Raw genomic sequence first — 19,357 nt, 5'->3', positions numbered from 1 at the left:
AAGTCCTCTGCAATGTCTGCAGCAAGGAATTTGCATATCATCGGAGTTCATCAACTCTATAGTCGCACATCAATGCAAAGAAATAAGTGTTGACATTGAGGGGAGTGTTCATTTATTTTCATTGTGCCCCCAAGGTCTGTGGCCTGAAATGCCTTGTATGTGGAAAAAAAACTTCTTCCCGAAGCACTTTATTTTGAATTTATTTGAATTTGAAGCACTTTGAATTTATTTCCTCAGCATATTAGGTCATATCATAGATTATTATGGCAATTATTTGAACATTGAAAATAATAATAAAAGAGTTTTTGAACTTTAATGTTACTAATGCTGATTATTCAATGATTCATTTGAATTTAAATATTTAAAATACTTTCACAGCAAAAATTATATATGCGATTAATTTAGATTAATTAATCAGAGTATGTAATTAATTAGATTATTTTTTTTAATCGATTGACAGCCCTAATAAAAACTAAACTTTAAAGGTGCGATTTGTAGGATTGTTACCGAACGTTCTGCAGGCCAAAATCAAAACACTGGTGAACGTTCTCAAGACTACCAGACTCGAGCCTCTTCTGGATTGCCAGATGTAATGAAGACTTAGCTAACGTTAGTTGACCTGCAGCTGCTTTAACGTTTCTCCAACCATGACCCAGCTACACATTACGGAAACAGTGAAAACAAAAAATACCTCTCTAACCAACGTAACATATTTAGCTGAAGTTAGCGATGCAGATGAAGTTTAGCCTAGGCTACCTGTTGTGGAGAAATATGGCCAGCTCTGGCGTCACACTTGATATTCTTTTCGCTTGATCTAAAACGCCACCATCTCAGGAAGCTCCTCCGATGTCCACTTCATTTGTTTATTGTTTTAATTTTGCCTGCCTCTCGTAGGCGTTCATGACTACAACTGCCAGCTGTTGACAGTTGGCCTTTGCTAATTTGGCAACCCAAATAGGAGGACGCTAGCTAGCCCATTATTAATACGCTATTCTAGAATTAATCGTTCAAAACATAAACGAAAAATTGAAGACATTCCGCCCAGAACTCATTTTTTTTTCATGGGTTTTACGGGTTTTACAGGTTAGGAGTAATGTTGTCAAATAAGCCATTACTTCAATTCATCGTGTTTCCTTACTCTCTGACAACATATGGTGATCATTTTTGGAATGGTTACAGTTTATTTTCTATTATTTTCTACATACTGGACCTTTAAAATTCTCCATAGACTTAACATGGCTTTATGACATCATAATAGGCTATTAAGGAAATAGAATGCAATCAACTGCACCTGTGCTCTCTCACTGACTGCCTGCAGCAACTTTAATGGAACCTCTTCTCTGTGTCCCTCTCCATTCAACTGAAAAGCTCACTTCTCATCCCAACTTTCTTTCACTTCTTTTTCTTCACTTTCCCTCATTTTCTCTATCCCTCTCTCTATTTCTCCAAATTTTAATAACTTTTAACTATTTACACTTTTTTAGCATAGCAACCACTATAATGACTAGAGATGCACCGATTGCAATTTTTGGGCCGGTTCCAATTTCCGATTTTTCATAGAGTTTCACCTGCCGATATCGATTTTAACCGATTCCGATTTCATTTCTTGTAACCATTTTACAGCACACACAAATAGTTATTTTCTATCTTTTCTTTAATAGAACATGTTAATATAGAAATGTAATAAACTTATCAATAATGAAATGGCTGTTAAAAACATTGAACCGGTAATTACAGATTCTTCTTCAAGTCTAACTTTAGCTGCAGTATCAAACTATAATGCCAGTGTAATTATAATGCCATATGCTATAATGCCAACTACAGTGTGGGACATTCATTTCACAGACTACTAATATAAATGCACTGTTATGGAACATCCATTTTTTCTTCTCACATCCAATATCCAACTAAAAGATATAAGAACAATTTTCATTATACATTTGAACATGCTACCATGGAACATCTTTTCATATGCATTGATGAAGTTATGGGAGAGCGAGGGAAAAGTGGGAGTAAGCGATCACGCAAACACAGGGGAGGAGAAGTGCTAATAGCGATTAGGTGCTCCACCATATATGAAAACAGCTCAGGTCTGTTTTGCGCTGAAAAACTTAAATCCAAATTCCGGTTAAATGCATCAATTAGGCTATAGTAATTTTCAGAGACAGCTGATTCAGTATTCAGAGCATCAGTTTTCTTCATTGTAGGCTACAATGTCAATGCTTTTCTAATAGGCTATCGTTTGTTCACTTTCACAATATCCACTTCTCAATCTGCTAGGCATAGCCCTAGTCTACATGCAGTAAATAGTTCTAGTATTTTTTTTTTAAGTAGAACTACTAGGGCTACTGTATGTCACTGCTTGTTGACATGTTATTATCATCATGTAGCCTATGATCGCTAAACTTTGATTCTTTTTAATGTCGCAATCAGTTATCTCCGTTCAGCTGCGCTTGTGGTTCAGCTGCGCTTGTGGTTCAGCTGTGGGCACACAATTAGCGGCAGGGATGGGCGGTGATGAGCGATGTTTACGTAGCCTATGAAGTGACAGCTTAGTACTGTAAATTCCACTTAATATGGCAAAAGCACAGCGCTCATATAGAAAAACTCAATAGCCTATTAGCGCTTTCTGTGTAGCCCTACGTCCAGCCCTGAGTGTTGGCCTGGTTGCAAGCTTCTTTAAACTTTGCAAACTCAGCTGGGTGTTGTTACAATTGCGGTGCGCGAGTGCATTTGACCGGCATAAAATCGGCATGTCTCAGACTGACCGGCCGGTCATGGCCGATCACGTGAAAATCGCCCAATTCCGGTCACCAGCCGATCTATCGGTGCATCTCTAATAATGACCCTAGCAACAGCCTAGCAACCACCTTAAATACCCTAGCAACAACCTAGCAACCACTTTTATAGCATAGCAACCACTAAAATTACCCTAGCAACAGCCTAGCAACCACCTTAAGTACCCTAGCAACAACCTAGCAACCACTTTTATAGCATAGCAACCACTACAATTACCCTAACAACCACCTTAAGTACCCTAGCAACAACCTAGCAACTACCTAGCAACCACTTTTATAGCATAGCAACCACTACAATTACCCTAACAACCACCTTAAGTACCCTAGCAACAACCTAGCAACTACCTAGCAACCACTTTTATAGCATAGCAACCACTATAATTACCCTAGCAACCACCTCAACTACCCTAGCAACAACCTAGCAACCGCTTACAAAATGTCAACTTAGCAACCAGCATGATTACCCTAGTAACCAACCTAGCAACAACTTTGCATGCACTGTATTTCCTTCAGGAAATGCTTTTCTAGTTATTATTATTCTTCCAGGCCCTAATTTGACCCTAGCAACAGCTTTTCTAGTTATTATTATTCTTCCAGGCCCTAATTTGACCCTAGCAACAGCCTAGCAACCACCTTAAATACCCTAGCAACAACCTAGCAACCACTTTTATAGCATAGCAACCACTAAAATTACCCTAGCAACAGCCTAGCAACCACCTTAAGTACCCTAGCAACAACCTAGCAACCACTTTTATAGCATAGCAACCACTACAATTACCCTAACAACCACCTTAAGTACCCTAGCAACAACCTAGCAACTACCTAGCAACCACTTTTATAGCATAGCAACCACTATAATTACCCTAGCAACCACCTCAACTACCCTAGCAACAACCTAGCAACCGCTTACAAAATGTCAACTTAGCAACCAGCATGATTACCCTAGTAACCAACCTAGCAACAACTTTGCATGCACTGTATTTCCTTCAGGAAATGCTTTTCTAGTTATTATTATTCTTCCAGGCCCTAATTTGACTCGAACCGCTTATCGTAGAAACTTGGTTCAAACTTTGACACGTAGCTCTTGAACCAAATTTTCATTCTATGATTTTCATATTTCTACGACTTTTACTTTTGAGATATTAAATAAAAACTAAACTTTAAAATTTCCCATAAACTTAACATGGCTTTATGACATCATAATAGGCTATTAAGGAAATAGAATGCAATCAACTGCACCTGTGCTCAGTGACTGCCTGCAGCAACTTGAATGGAACCTCTTCCTGTGTGTCCCTCTCCATTCAACTGAATAGCTCACTTCTCATCCCAACTTTCTTTCACTTATTTTTCTTCACTTTCTCTCACTTGCTCTATCGATCTCTCTATTTCCCCCAATTTCAATAACTTTTAACTATTCTTACTTTTTTTCTTTACTATTTACACATTTTATAGCATGGTAACCACTATAATGACCCTAGCAACAACCTAGCAACCACTTTTATAGCATAGCAACCACTATCATTATCCTAGCAACAGCCTAGCAACCACCTTAAATAATTCTAGCAAACAACCTAGCAACCACTTTTATAGCATAGTAACAGCCCAGCAACCACCTTAAATACCCTAGCAACAACCTAGCAACCACTTTTATAGCATAGCAACCACTACAATTACCCTAGCAACAGCCTAGCAACCACCTTAAGTACCCTAGCAACAACCACTTTTATAGCATAGCAACCACTTTCATTATCCAGCAACAGCCTAGCAACCACCTTAAATACCCTAGCAACAACCTAGCAACCACTTTTATAGCATAGCAACCACTTTCATTATCCTAGCAACAGCCTAGCAACCACCTTAAATACCCTAGCAACAACCTAGCAACCACTTTTATAGCATAGCAACCACTATAAGTACCTTAGCAACAGCCTTGCAACCATCTTAATTACCCTAGCAACAACCTAGCAACCACTTTATAGCATAGCAACCACTATAATTACCCTAGCAACCAACCCAGCAACAACTTTGCATGCACTGTATAAATGCTTTTCTAGTTGACATATTGGGCTTATATTATGTGAGTACAACACGTCCATTCCAACAGTCATCTGACAGCGCAAAAGCAAGTAAACAGGTTCACCTTCAATACACCATGGTAACCATGGGAACAATGCCACATTTGAATGAAGGCACGAGAACAAGGAACGAGGAAGTATTCTTAAGTATCAGATTACACCTCCTCATTCCATCAAGTGCACAAGTTATGAAGGTGAACATTGTTTGATTTCCTCCATGGGTATGCGCCTGTCTATTTGGTAGAGGACTGACACTGGACAATTCAATAACACAATAAATATTGTGTTGTCATAATCAGTGACTGACTGTTTGATAATGTAGCTTTTCAAATTAGTCCATCTCACTCAAGTCATAACATTACATATACATTACATTACATTTGGCTGACGCATTTTTAACCAAAGCGACTAACAACATGGTAAACAGTTTACGTTTTAAAGCAATTCTCAACAATTTTAGGACAATTTAAAAACGGTAGAGTACAGTAAGAATAAGTGCATCAGTGAGTACTGTTTTTAACAGTTACGTGTCAGTTCAAGACGGCTGGTAAGTGCTAGGATCAGCAAGACATATTATGCACATAGTCATGACAATAACTGATGGCAGATGCATGACACCGAAAAATAATCAGAAAAATAATCTGTCCAAAATATCTTGTGAAAAATGTGAAATCCACATCTGCAATGGCAAGGTTATGGTGATGTGAGTGTTAGTATTGCGGCGCCCTAAAGAAGCATCTGTACCAGAGAAGTCTGGGAGATGGCGTCCACCACGGCGTTGAACACGTTGACGGGCAGTCTGAGGAGCGTGGTGCCGCTGTCCACGATGGCCTTGTCCGAGTTATACTGGACACAGGAAGGAAGAGAGAGGAAACATTAGTCACTCGCTGGTCTGGGCAGGTGTCAACACAGGAAGCACAAGATTCTGAGTTTAGAGAAATTAATTAAAGAGCCACATTTGAAATAACCGCACAAAACAGCCACAATACAGCCAGCCTTTGATGTCATGGCCATAGCTGACTGTTCATGACTCATTTTAGAAGCACTGGGAGACCCGCTGGTCGCCACACTGCAAAAAGTGAAATCTTACTAAATCTTATATTAAGATAAAAAAATCTAGTTAGTATTGTTTTTAGTATAAGGATACTTACTTTGAGCTTTCTTGTAAGATTATTTGACTTGAAATAAGTCAAAATCTTCTTAAATTAAGACATAAAAAACAAGCAAATATATCTGCCAATGGATTAAGAAAATATATCTTAAAATTTAAGACAATTTGTCATAAATCTTAAAAGGGACACCAGGCAACGTTTTCGTGTGAATTAATCATCTTCGTAAGTCGGTATATGGTTAAATGACTCATTACAGGGCGAATGAAGACACTCTCGCCCGCCCCTACTGCCTGTAGGAAGAATATCCCGCTTACAAGTTCGGTGTATCGTACCTGCCGACCTTCAGTCTCAAAGTCTCAGACATCGCGAGAAGCAGGATCAGTTTACATCCCCCCTTTAGGGGAAAGTTTACAGACTTTCCCCTAATGATGCTAGCTGCAGCAGCAACATTTCCGGAAAGGTACTGGCTTGATGAAATTCATTCTGGACTCTCTATCCGACCACATAAAAAGACCTCGATACTTCGGTTTGGCTTTAGGGACCCTCTACTCACTACCACATAAGTGTAATGTTGTTTGGAACTGTAGAAGAGGTATAAAAAATAGCGCTTTGTAGCGCGAAATGACATGCCCTGGTCACTAACAGGCTAACGAAGTTTTGACTAAAAACGGTAAAATCAACTTTCTCAAAACACATCCGAATGACATGATTTTGATGTCAACTCAACGTATGTACTCCCAATCATCCGTAAATTGATCTAAAGTGCATTTTACTCCAGATAATTCCTTTAATATAAGATTATAACATTAATTAATAAGATTAATAAGATTTTACTTTTTGCAGTGTGGCGCAGGAAACGTTTTGAAAGCCCTGTGCGGGCAGGATGAGAGAGAAACATGACTCGCTGCACTCCCGCAAATTATATTAGTGCATAAAATGAAATATAGAAATGATTAAAGTAGTGTACATAATTATAGTTGTGCTATAGCTGTTCTGTTTGGCAGCAATTAAAAAACAGGTTTTAAAGGGACACCAGGCAACGTTTTCATGTTAATTACTCATCTTCTTAAGTCGGTATATGGTTAAATGACTCATTACAGGGCGAATGAAGACTCTCGCCCGCCCCTACTGCCTGTAGGAGGAATATCCCGCTTGCAAGTTCAGTGTATCGTACCCGCCGACCGAAGCAGGATCAATTTACATCCTGCATCCACAGCACAGAGGCAGGCTAACGAAACGCTAGCGATTGTTGCAAACATGTGTATAATGGCAGAGCCGGCGAAGAAGCAGCGAAAACCCTTGACGGAAGATGCAAAGAAAAGGAAGAGAGCTTCAGACCGAGCGAGGGGGAGTTTCGTAGAGAAAAAGCATCAGGCTTGCCTGGTGTCTCTTTAAGCAACCTAACTGATGGATATTGTTGTTTACGTGGGGTCAATTCTTTCCTGCTGCTCAGTTGTCGAAACTTGAAGTCGAAAGCATGACAGAGGAAGAGGGCACCACTTAGGCTATTTCAGATGTTCGTGCCTTTCTAAAGAAAGGTAGGCTACCCTACATTCAAAACCAAGAAATATAAAATCAAACATCTGGCAGTCTTTCTCAGTTGTGTGTGTCAAATTTCGGGAGACAGAAAGCAGAACTGAATATTCATGATGTTCCGTTGTCGAATTCGAAAGCATGACGGAGGAAGAGGGCACCACTCGTAGGTCTACCTAGGCTAGATGTTTCTAAAGAAAGGCTACCCTACATTCAGAACCATGAAACGTAAAATAAATCAAACACCTGGCAGTCTTTCTCAGTTATGAGTGTCAAATGCTTCTTTCGTGAGACAGAAAGCAGAACTGAATATTACTCCTGTGTATAGGCCTACAGCTGTCTTGTGCAGGCGTTAAGTGTTAAGTGGGAGCGGGACATAATGTTATAGATGTGAGCGGGACTAAAAAATGTTTTCGGGAGCAGGCAGTACAGGACTGAAAAATCTGTCCCGCGCAGACCTCTAACCGGTGGCATGCTTCAATCCACAATCCACTTTATGAATGAGAGTGAAAGTACTAAAAGATGTTATTTTCCGAAACAGTAAAATCACATGTTTGGACATAATAGAATAGGATTCCCCAAACCTCTTAGTCTATTAGTACCCATATCATTTACAGATTGGATCATCAAACATCCCAGGGAAGTACAATCTGATGGACTAACACAGTGAGTTATAATGAGTTCTTCATGTGGTACCTCTCTGCAGTCCAGATTCAGGTTCTGGTCTCCCACCTCCAGCTTCAGAACCTCCACCTGGTAGTACCACTCCTGCATGATGGGGGTGTACCACATGGACCCCCGGTACAGAGTTGGTTCGACCCCACCCATGACCTGAAACAGAGTGGAGGTGACAAGGTGATGAGAGCAATGTTGTTGTAACCACATAACTGGTTCTAAGTGTTCTGACTGGATGATCATCATGACAATTTGCCTACTAACGATCAAAGTTAATTATTTAATTTGTTGCGTGTCGTAACTATATTGATTCCCCCAGAACCCCCTGTCCAACAGGTCATTGATCTCCTCAAGCTTCATCACATAAGGAACACAGACATTTGGGATCCTTCAACCCCATTCTTTTCCTTGATTTCATTTTTTTAAATATTCCCTTACTAACTTCCCACGTCAAAAAGTCAGACAATGTAAATAGGAACTCAAAAGAGAGAGCTGTTGTTGTCAACACTATTAATATGTCTCAACCCTGCCAAGAGGATTTTTACGATGACACACAGACCGAGTTGGCCCCAGAATGCATTGCACCGTCCCTGTCCATCTGTGACCGCAGCAGGAGGCACCATCTCGGCATATCCCAGCATCCCCCACCACTACTGACAGATCAGATCAGATCCGACCTGACTGCAGGGCTGGCTGGCTGGCGTCTTTGTTAGCTTAATTAGCCTGGCTGCGCTAAACGTACTGGGACACTTGAGAGAGGAGTGTCCAGTCTGTGTTAGCTTAATTAGCCTGGCTGCGCTAACTGCACCGAGATACACGAGAGAGGAGGGTCCGGTCTGTGTGAGCTTAATTAGCCTGGCTGCGCTAACTACACTGGGAAACATGAGAGAGGAGTGTCCATTCTGTGTTAGCTTAATTAGCCTGGCTGCGCTAACTACACTGGGATACATGAGAGAGGAGTGTCCATTCTGTGTTAGCTTAATTAGCCTGGCTGCGCTAACTACATTGGGATACATGAGAGAGGAGTGTCCATTCTGTGTTAGCTTAATTAGCCTGGCTGCACTAACTGCACTGGAATGCATGAGAGAGCAGTGTCCAGGAGAGGACAACGATAGCGCTGGGGCCCGGGGTACTGACGACTCACGGCTCATCAGCCTTCATGAGTGACAGGGTCATTACCAAACCTCTATTATATGTTATACCAGCCAGAATGTGAAGAATTGAACACTTACGGTGCAATATGGACATTTTTAGTCCAGAAAGTCAGAAAAATATAATAGACTACTGTGACAGCTGTGATCTGAATATTCTCTACTGGGATGTTGCATTATATTTCATTCGTCTTTGGAAGCACATCTGTAGGCAGTATCAGATCATCTGTCTATTCTACTTAGCACTGAATGTCTTTATTCTGTAGATCACTCTGACTGCCATACCAACGGTCACTATGGTTGAGTATGCACTCTGACTGCCATCCCAACGGTCACTACGGTTGAGGCGAGATGGTGTGACTGCTCTCTCCCTTCGCTGTACTGATGATGATGATGATGATACTGTAATGGTGGTAGTGACGAAGGCAACTCACCAGACTCCCGCCGACCGGGTCAGCGGTGGTGCTGGCGGCAATGCCCGCTCCGCACATCTGCAGAGAGAAGACGTCGGGGATGCCCGTCTGGCGCACCAGCGAGTTGAAGAAAGGCTCCACTGACGAGTCCGGCTGGGGACGAGACATGACGGACATTCAACAGAGAGACAAAGATATTTAAAAAGCACTGTGTGTCAGTGTGTCTGTGAATAGTGTGGGTGCACTATTGTTGAATAAGTGCAAACACACAGAGAACGGAGAGCTAGAGGATCAACAGAAGAATTTTGCTGAAACTGACTTTAATGCAACTGTATTGAGTTAAAAACACGGACTGTACCTTTAAGAGTCTTTTTCACAGTAATCAATAACCATTCATTATTAAGTAAGTATTCATTAGTCATATGTATTGATTGCACAGCCATGATTCATAATTATTATTTGAGTATTAATTCAGTGTGGTCACTGAAATGCTGGCCTCCACTTCCTTGTAGGCACCACTGTAAAAAAAAAAGGACCTGTTGCACCAGAATGATAACGGCTACAGTAATTTTCTGTGTATTAGCCGCATTGTGTATAAGCCGCAGGACAGTGTGTTATGCAAGTTAAAAGAAACAAAGCCATATTAATCCCACATTAACGGCCGCCGTGGATTAACCTCATATCTGAAGAAATGTTGCAAAATCAATGTATAAGCCGCGGCTAATAGTTTACGGAAATTACACTTTTGTATGCACTTTTCTCTTTTAAGGTATTCGACATGTGCAGCGTTCGACAGGTGCAGGGTGCACCTAATTTTCGACGGTTTGCAGCGTTTCGAGCGTCTATTCAAAGCCTCCACAGCGCAGCAGTTAAAGACACGCATCTGTGAAATTAAAATGTAACACCTTTTGCTGAGGTCCTCTCTGAAAATCTTTCCCATTAAAAAGAAGCCATTACTTCATTTCTGGAGCCATTCTTATGTAAGTGTCAATGTCTGAATGTTAGCTTAATGATAAAACGACGACCGTGTGACTAGTGACTAAGTATTCCTAAAGGGCGGGTGAGTCATCGCTTTACAGTGCAACTTTGGCTCCTTGGCTCGGTTTCCTCGTGTCCAATGGACCTTTAATGTGTCGCTGCTCTCTGGTCAGTGCCTCTCCAATCCTCTCCATGTCCCACTGCACACAAAGCCCACTACATGGGGTGCTGCTAAAAGTCAACTTCATAAGTCCACTGCACAGGTCAGGGTGCTACACGTATCCTACTGTACATAGGGCTTCCGCTTACTGAGTTGATTTCACTGAAGAAAATTAAGCTCCCACAAGAGGTACATTTCTGAGGACATAGCTTAGGGCAATGGGGTGGGGGTGAGTGGGCATGCGTGTGTATTTGTGTGTGTGTGTGTGTGTGTGTGTGTTTTGTGTGTGTTTGTGTGTGTATTTGTGTGTGTATGTGTATGTGTGTGTGTGTGATGGGTGTTCTCCAAGTTCTCCAGGCCAATTCAGGACACGGATCACTTGGGTTCTTGTGTCTTCCGTCAGCTGTGAAGCGTCTCTAATGGGCACCCAGTGGGTGCACATCCGCACTCTCGCACATCTCTGGACTCCACTCGTCCACCCCCCTGTGCCAACACACAACATGACCCCCCCCACCCCCCTCCCTGTGTGCCACGCTGCGTTAACCGGCCTCTCCACCACTGACCCCCCCCCCCCCCCCGCACCTCACAGCTTCAAAGGGCAGCGCCACCAGTGCCAAGCTCTTACCCGCGCCAGCATGGGGTAGGCCATGCCCAGGATGCCCTGCCAGTTGACCCCGGGTAGGAAGAAGCCTTCGGAGGAGAGGATGGCGGCGATGTTGATGGTGACCGTGGCGTTGGGGCCCTTGGGGATGGAGATGAGGTCGGTGCCCAGCTCGCCCTCCCAGTTGCCCTGCGTGTAGCGGACCTGCACCGCACGGCCGCTCGTCCAGTACGAGCTTGAGCTGGGGGCGGGGGGATGAGGGGGGGTCGGTAGAAGGGGAGAGAGAATGAGAGTGGGGGGGTAGAAGGGAGAGAGAGGACAGAGAGAGATGGAGGGGGAAGAGGAGAGGGGTTGGAGGAAGTGTAAAGAGGAAGAGGGGAGAGATGTGGAAAGAGGAAATAAAGAGATAAGAGATGAACAGATGAACATAACAGAGTAAGAGAAACAGGGGATGGTTATATGAGCATTAACCATATTAGACACGTACAGTGACATCTTGCATTTGTGTGTGTGTGTGTGTTTGTGTGTGTGTGTGTGTGTAAAGGTGTATGTCTGTGTGTAAGCATCTTCACACACACACAGACACACTCTCTGCAGCGAGAGGAAATGCACTCGTGTAGCAAATGAGGCACATCATGAGCGAGAGCCAGCCTTGAGTGGCCAATCACGATTGAAGGACCGCCGAGACCAGCGCTCGCGCCAACCGCCAGGGCTTGGCATTCAGCTAATTCTCCTCTAATTCACTCGATTAGTGGCGAGATTGTTCGTTTAAACAGCTTAATTCTCAGCTGGATCGGAACACCGGTCCCACCCGGACACTCCAGAACTGACCGACTCGGCCACAGCTGCGAAACACACAAAAAAAAAGAACCCACAAACAAACACCTGTCGTCTCTCAGCAATAACATGGCGGGTAAATGCCTTCACACCTGTGCCAGGACTAACAAAGGCATATTGAAACAGTGGGCTATTGCTAACACAGGACAACAGTCCATAGCTTAGCTACAGATGGCTAAGCAGCCATGGCAAATGACTTAATCTGAGGCAGTCGTAGTGCAAGAGTATCATTACTGTGTTCTTAATTTGGTCTCATTAAAGAACCTTTCACACTAGTGGTAAAATACATTGTGGTAAATGAACATTGAAGTAGAACCTTAAACCATACACCTACAGTTATTCACTGGCTATATGGTTCTTCAAGGCTGAAAAGGATTCTGAGAAGAACCACTACGGGTTCTTGAGTAATGTGATATGTATAAAGAACTGTAGACTTCAAACACTGTTTTAAAAAAAAGTCTCTCTCTCTCTCTCTCTGTGTGTGTGTGTGTGTGTGTGTGTGTGTGTTTCATGCAGACTTACACGGCTCTGTTGAAGAAGTGTGTAATGAAGGGGTGCGGCGCTGCTGCTACCGCGAAGTTGCTGCTTCCCGTGTCCACCAGGATGTTGAGCTGCCAAAACAAATACCAAGCAAGGGTCACTCCCACTCCCACCTCATTCTGTCCGCACGTCTGTCTCCGAAGTCGAGTCACTGTTACAGGTGCAAGGCTATCATAGAACACACAGGTACACACACCTGCCTCGGGTAGTGACAGGCACAGGTGTCTGGAGTCAAGTGTGGAGGAGTAGGCAGAGGCCAGCAATCTACCAGGACTTTCCTTCAGCCGCATTCTGACACACTCAGAGTACACTACACTCTGCATTTTAACACACTCAGAGTACACTACACTCCTATTTTGACACACTCAGAGTACACTACACTCCCCATTCTGACACACTCAGAGTACACTACACTCCCCATTCTGACACACTCAGAGTACACTACACTCCCCATTCTGACACACTCAGAGTACACCACACTTCAGACTAGTAGCCATGTAGCCACAAGAGACAATGACATGCAGCCACCTGTATACATTTATTACAGACAAAATAATCATCGGTGACGTTAGACATTGTACAATAAAGTTAAGCTAACCTTAAGTTTGAGGCGACAAGGCAAGCAGTGGGCCAAAAATCGAATTCATAAAAACTCTTCCATCACTAGACACTTATGAGGCTAAGCTTATTCTGCATGAGTTAACTGTGCTCTTTGCTCTGTGAAGTGTTTTGTCTGCATGCAATGCATACCACAATGACTATAGATGTACAACAACAACCATGATAATTGAATCATCGATGATAATTGTTGTTGTTGTTGTTGTCAATAATAACACATAATATTCCACCATATTATTATTTACTGGTATGCAAAACAACCCAGCAGCCCGAGGCTACACTAACGTTGAAGTGAATAATAAACAGCTCGTTTCAGCGATCCCTTGGGAGTCAAGACAACATAAAGAGGCAGCTTAAGCAGAGCCTCACATCTGAGACTGCACATCCCACAGTGAAGACACTTGATCATGAGATGCAGCGCTGCACACATCATGTGCCTAACCAGGCATCCAATTAGGTTTTTACCACAAAGAGAGACATCAGCACAAGTGGAGCTGACAGCAGCATGGGTTATTACACAACGGCACCATTAAAAGAAACAGGCTTCTCTTAAGCACATGAGAGCTACTGGGTGTCGCATTCAAATCCCGTCAAGAATCAGAACAGAAGTGGTGCTTTTCGCTTAGCCCAGAGATGGTCGTGTGCGTGTAGTCTGTGCTTGGCTGTTGTCTTGTATTTGTCAAGAAGGTGTCAGGGAATAGTGAGTGTGTGAACGTAAGTGTGTGATCGAACTAAAGAACATGATGTAAAGAATGTCTGAATGCACAGACTAGTGTGTGTATGTGTGTGTGTGTGTGAGGGACCCTAAGCCTGTTGCGTGAGTGGCCGAAAGAGAGAGTGAGTGAGCGAGCGAGCGATGTTGAGCACAGTGTGGTGTGACTCGTGAGTGGGCTGCAGTGGGAAGGTCTGGAGAGGGAGAACTAATGAGATAGCAGAGAGCTGGCACCTCTAGAAATGGCATTACTCTGGAAACACGTGCACACGCACACACACGCAACATATGTGCGTACACATTCACATACAAACATTTGTGTGTGCACACACATTATATTCAAACACGTGTGAAAACAGACACACAGACACACACACACACACACACACAGATGGCCTATGCCACACACAGTGGGCCTTTTCAGACTTCTCCAAGTAGGTCTTAAATCTTAAGCCATTAAACTTTGGCATGTATTTAAGGTCTTTATTTCAATAAGGAATTAGGAGTAGGTCAAGGCCTAGATTCAGTTAGTGGTGAACACATGCAGAGATAAGACAAAGTCTTTCAACTGGACCCTAATCCAACACTTCCCTGTTTATTTATTGTTTTTGTTTAACATACAATATAGTCAGTGCGGTAACATGTGCAAAACAATCAAAGTAAAGCTCCAATCAGAGTATTCTCAGCATTTGGAATACTCCAGTTTACATGCTAAGTAAACAAGTAAAACTCTGATTCCCAGAAACCTTCAGCAGGGAGTTCTAACAACATTCCACAACAATGTGAAGTTCCATAGAACGTTCTAAACTCCAACTGTTATCTTTGCTTACAATTTAATCGGAGTGAAATCAAATACTCCAGGTTATCTTCTCCGATTTTATAAAAGTGGAGTTAAATCGGAGAACTCTGTTTACATGACATTTTTAATCTGAGTAAATAATTTTATCCAAGCGAAATCTGATTGTTTGCATGTAACCGCACTGAGAGGATATGGTAGCCCGTCCTGATTGTGTTAATCTGATATGGGTACAAAGAATTAAAGGTTCCATCGACCCTATAGGATTCCCCTTTGAACTACAAGGCCTAGCCTAGTTTTGTTGTGGATCTAGACTCCAGAATCCACAGTCAATGGCCTCCCCTGGGAACCCTGATAAGTCTCCCTGTGTAAGTTTCAGTGGGGAAAGCATGTTGAAAGTAGTGATGGGCAAATGAAGCTTTGGTGAACCACTAAACCACAGCAGTGTAAAGCTAGCAACACTAATGAAAAAATGCAATATGGCTGCCACATACATCCTTACCCAAACCAGTATATGTAACCAAAAATATTGGTTTGCTAAGGACTTTTATGTTGAAAAATGTATGTATGGCGGTCATCTTTTTGGTTTTCAGCTAGTGTCGCTAGGTTCACACTGCTGTGGTTCACCAAAGCTTCATTTGCCCATCACTAGTTGAAAGCACGTTGAAAATGTACTGAAGGCAGTGATCACACAAAAAAATAGAGTGGGGCCATAATCTCGCAGACAGTGTGTGTGCAGGAGCGTCCTTCACCTGGTGTAATGATGGGGCAGGGGATGATGGGGTGGGGATCTTAGTCCCGCTCCCACAATATTCCGCCCGCTCCCGCAAAAATGCGGGGATCTTAGTCCCACTCCCGCTTGCAACATTATGTCCCACTCCTGCCCGCATAAAGGCTGCACAAGATAGCTATAGGCCTATATGCAGGAGGGATATTCAGTTCTGCTTTCTGTCTCACCAAAGGAGCATTTGGCACACACAGCTGAAAAAGAATGCCAGATGTTTGATTTTATATTTCTTGGTTTTGAATGTAGGGTAGACTACCTTTCTTTAGAATAGCAGTAACATCTGAAATAGCCTAGTGGTGCCCTCTTCCTCAGTCATGCTATCGACTTCAAGTTTCGACAACTGAGCAGCACTACCCTCTCCTCTCCTCTCCTCTCCCCTGCTCTCCACTCCTCCCCAACTCGTCTTTCCCGTCTCTCTCCTCTCCCACCCCTCACCCCTCCCACTCCCCTCTCCCCCCACTCTCCTCTCCTCTCCCCCTCCCCCCTCCTCTCCTCCTCCTCTCCCTCTCCCTCTCCCTCTCCCCCCTCCCTCCCTCTCCTCTCTCTCCCCCCTCCCCCCTCCTCTCCCCTCTCCTCTCCTCCCTCCTCTCCCCTCCTCTCCCTCCTCTCCCTCCTCTCCCCCCTCTGCTCTCCCTCTGTCCTGTTCACCTCCCTCCCCTCCCTCCTCTCCTCTTCTCTCCTCTCCTCTCCTCCTCTCCTCTCCTCCTCTCCTCCACAGGTGTTTCTGCAACTCTAAATGTCTGGAGTTGATTTGGGATGGCTTTGGCTAATTGGCCCGGGGGACCGTGGTGGCGGACCATCCTGCTGCCTGTTTGTCCCAATTAGCTGCTGGGAGCCTCTCCAGGTCGGCGCCATGCCTTGCACACACACCTCTCACACATGCCCGGCTGCCCGTCGGCTCCCACCCCCTGCCACCGGGCTCCACAGATTGGCCCGGCTGGTTTGAGCGGCTGCCTCGTTTAGCACAAGGGCTCTTAATTACCTCACAGACGCTGCACCCAGACACCGCACCGTTTGCTGCATCTGTGTGGAGCTATACCCCCCACGGCAACACACACGCACACGCATCTCTCCTCACCTCCCTTCATCCACCTTCTCATCATTCATTCATCAAAAAGATGACCAGATGAGTGTGTGTGTGTATAGGGACTAGGTGAGGTAGGGAAGCAGTGACACAGCACATTCTAACATGCTCTCCCGCCCGGCAGTCATGAGAGGAGCTTAGCTCCTGACGTAACTCCCAGCTCTTCATGTCACTCAGCACCACACACACACACACACACACACACACACACACACACACACACACACACACACACACACACACACACACACACACACACACACACACACACACACACACACACACACACACACGCTAAATTCAATATACTGACCTGTACGCAGATGGGGACTATCAAAGAGGGAAAACCTCTAGCTATGAATCTAATCACGACCCCACCAGAACAAATGTAGTGAAACTTAAACCAAGATAGCACTTGATCAGTAAACTTACATTTGACATTTTACATTAGTAATGTCTGGGGACCACTTGTATTGTAAGTCTGGTGACTGTGACGTACAATTGTCTGAGCATCTGTAAGATCTATGACAGAGTTTGGATTTCATCTCTATGGTAACTAACAGGCTACTCTGCAGCCTCACCAAAAACATTTAAACAGCAAATCACTGTGTGAGCCAGCTCTGTGTGTTGCAGATGTGCTTTGGTTTTCACAACATTGCTTTATATCACGCCAGGCATCAGAAATCCATGTGCAGATCAGCTGACTAGGACATTTACGCCTACATCACTCTGTAAATATGCTGATTGACCTCCCCCAGAGTGACATAGCCAAACCATTTCCACTTAAACTGTCCATCTGTAACAGCAGCATGTCCTCCACCAACACAGTCCCCAGCCCAGCCACTCAGACTGGGCAATGCTGGCTTGAGTGAGTGTGCTGTGCTGTGCTGTGCTGTGCTGTGCTGTGGGGTTGAGGCCCAGTGGCCAGCAGCTCGGTCTCTCCCCCTTTAGCCCCTAATCTCTGTCAGCTGCCTGGGCCCGCCATCATGTGAGCTCATGTGAGCCAGCCTCGAACGAGAGCGGATTGGCAGGCCGGGAGAACGAAGCCTCTGGACGGCCTTAGGCACTTTCTTTCTCTCTTTCTCTCTCGTGCTCTGTCTCTCGGTTCTTCCCATGATGCTCCTCTCCTAACCCCCCACCATCCTCCCCCATGGGGCAATGCAAGGCAGGGAACAACCCCCCCGCCACCACCCCCACCCACCATCCACCCCCATGGGGCAATGCAAGGCAGGGAACAAACCCCTCTGTCCTTGTGGTCACATGGTAACCCATACAGTCAAGCCATAGATATCACACCACTACATACAAATAGTCACTCACTCACAAAACACACACACACACACACACACACACACACACACACACAGCCTATTGTGACTTTCCCCTGCAAACCTTTCTCTGTCCAAGGGAAAGATATAATCTATTCTTACAAATGACTGGTGAAGGAATGTCTTAAACATACCACAGGCATTATCTAAGTTATGATCATGTCTATAAAGATGTGTTACTTTAGACATATTTGTTTCTAAGTTTTTCAAAAGCAGATGGAGTGCTATTTCAAGTGAAACTCAAATGCCGTTTTGCTGGCTTACGTTTACTAAGAGTTGTTTGTCTTATTGCAGAAATGAAAGATAGCTTTGTGTAGACTGTGATGATGTGTGATATAAACTCCATACCGTTTGGCTTGGTGTCCCGATCAACATCTCCATGTAATAGCCTCTCCCCGAATCACCTTGTAAGTTGTTGACCATGTCCAAGAAGTTCACGATACCCGACGGGTCGGACGCCAGAGACAGACCATTCCCAGATGTTTCGATTTTTCGCAAGGGAGTCAAGTCCAAGTCCACAGAGGAGTTGAACTGCCCCGTAAATATTTTAAGAGGAATGGAAAACATTGAACTGCATAAGGAAAAGGAACAACACAACAGCAACACCCTCACGGGTAGCATGCTCTGAGTTTTCTCCATGGAAAGAAAAATGCATTCAGAGCAAACTGATTATTCCAAATTTGAAGTGTCAACTTCTCGACGTCCACATGGTTCGTTAGTTTTCTGGTGGACGCCTCTCTACTCCAAGTTCCTGGCGAATCACTGACTGCCGAATGTTTGTCAAGGCTTTAGAAATAACAGTTTAACGTGAGAACGCTGGAACAACAGCTGTGTGCACTAGGATATGAAAGTGCGTCGAGTCGACTGCGCTGCTGCAAACGACTGATCAGGAGTAGAAAACTTCCTGATGGCCATATGACGGATATGACGACGCAACTCCAAACTTTCGCTCCTTGACAGAAAACATGTGACCTTGTGGTATGTAGTGACGGTAATAGCCTACCATACATTAATTGCCTCTATCCTACAACTGACTTTTTTTTTTCAACAATATTTTCAAACAACAATAATAAAAACAATCGCATGGTTAAATGATCATCATCATCATTATCCTAACTAAACTAACATGATTTATGTGCATAACATTACACGAATAAAA

General features: G+C 43.9%; 1 protein-coding gene across 1 annotated transcript in view; it reads right to left on the bottom strand.

Moving 5' to 3' along the window:
- The window catches only part of bace2 (beta-secretase 2), a 27,373-nt gene extending 8,277 nt beyond the window's left edge, over window positions 1–19,096 (bottom strand). Inside the window, exons 1-6 of the mRNA XM_048264742.1 lie at window positions 18,547–19,096; window positions 12,856–12,944; window positions 11,521–11,737; window positions 9,779–9,910; window positions 8,215–8,349; window positions 5,618–5,719 (exon numbers count right to left, since the gene is read on the bottom strand). Coding sequence (XP_048120699.1) covers window positions 5,618–5,719; window positions 8,215–8,349; window positions 9,779–9,910; window positions 11,521–11,737; window positions 12,856–12,944; window positions 18,547–18,837 — 966 coding nt within the window. The 5' untranslated portion in view covers window positions 18,838–19,096. The remainder of the gene's footprint in view (window positions 1–5,617; window positions 5,720–8,214; window positions 8,350–9,778; window positions 9,911–11,520; window positions 11,738–12,855; window positions 12,945–18,546) is intronic.
- Between the last annotated feature and the right edge of the window lie 261 nt (window positions 19,097–19,357).

The sequence above is a fragment of the Alosa alosa genome, chromosome 15 (assembly GCF_017589495.1).
Source record: "Alosa alosa isolate M-15738 ecotype Scorff River chromosome 15, AALO_Geno_1.1, whole genome shotgun sequence".
Lineage (NCBI taxonomy): Eukaryota > Metazoa > Chordata > Actinopteri > Clupeiformes > Clupeidae > Alosa > Alosa alosa.
Note: the sequence above shows the minus strand (reverse complement) of the source record. Positions and strands in the feature narration are given on the sequence as shown.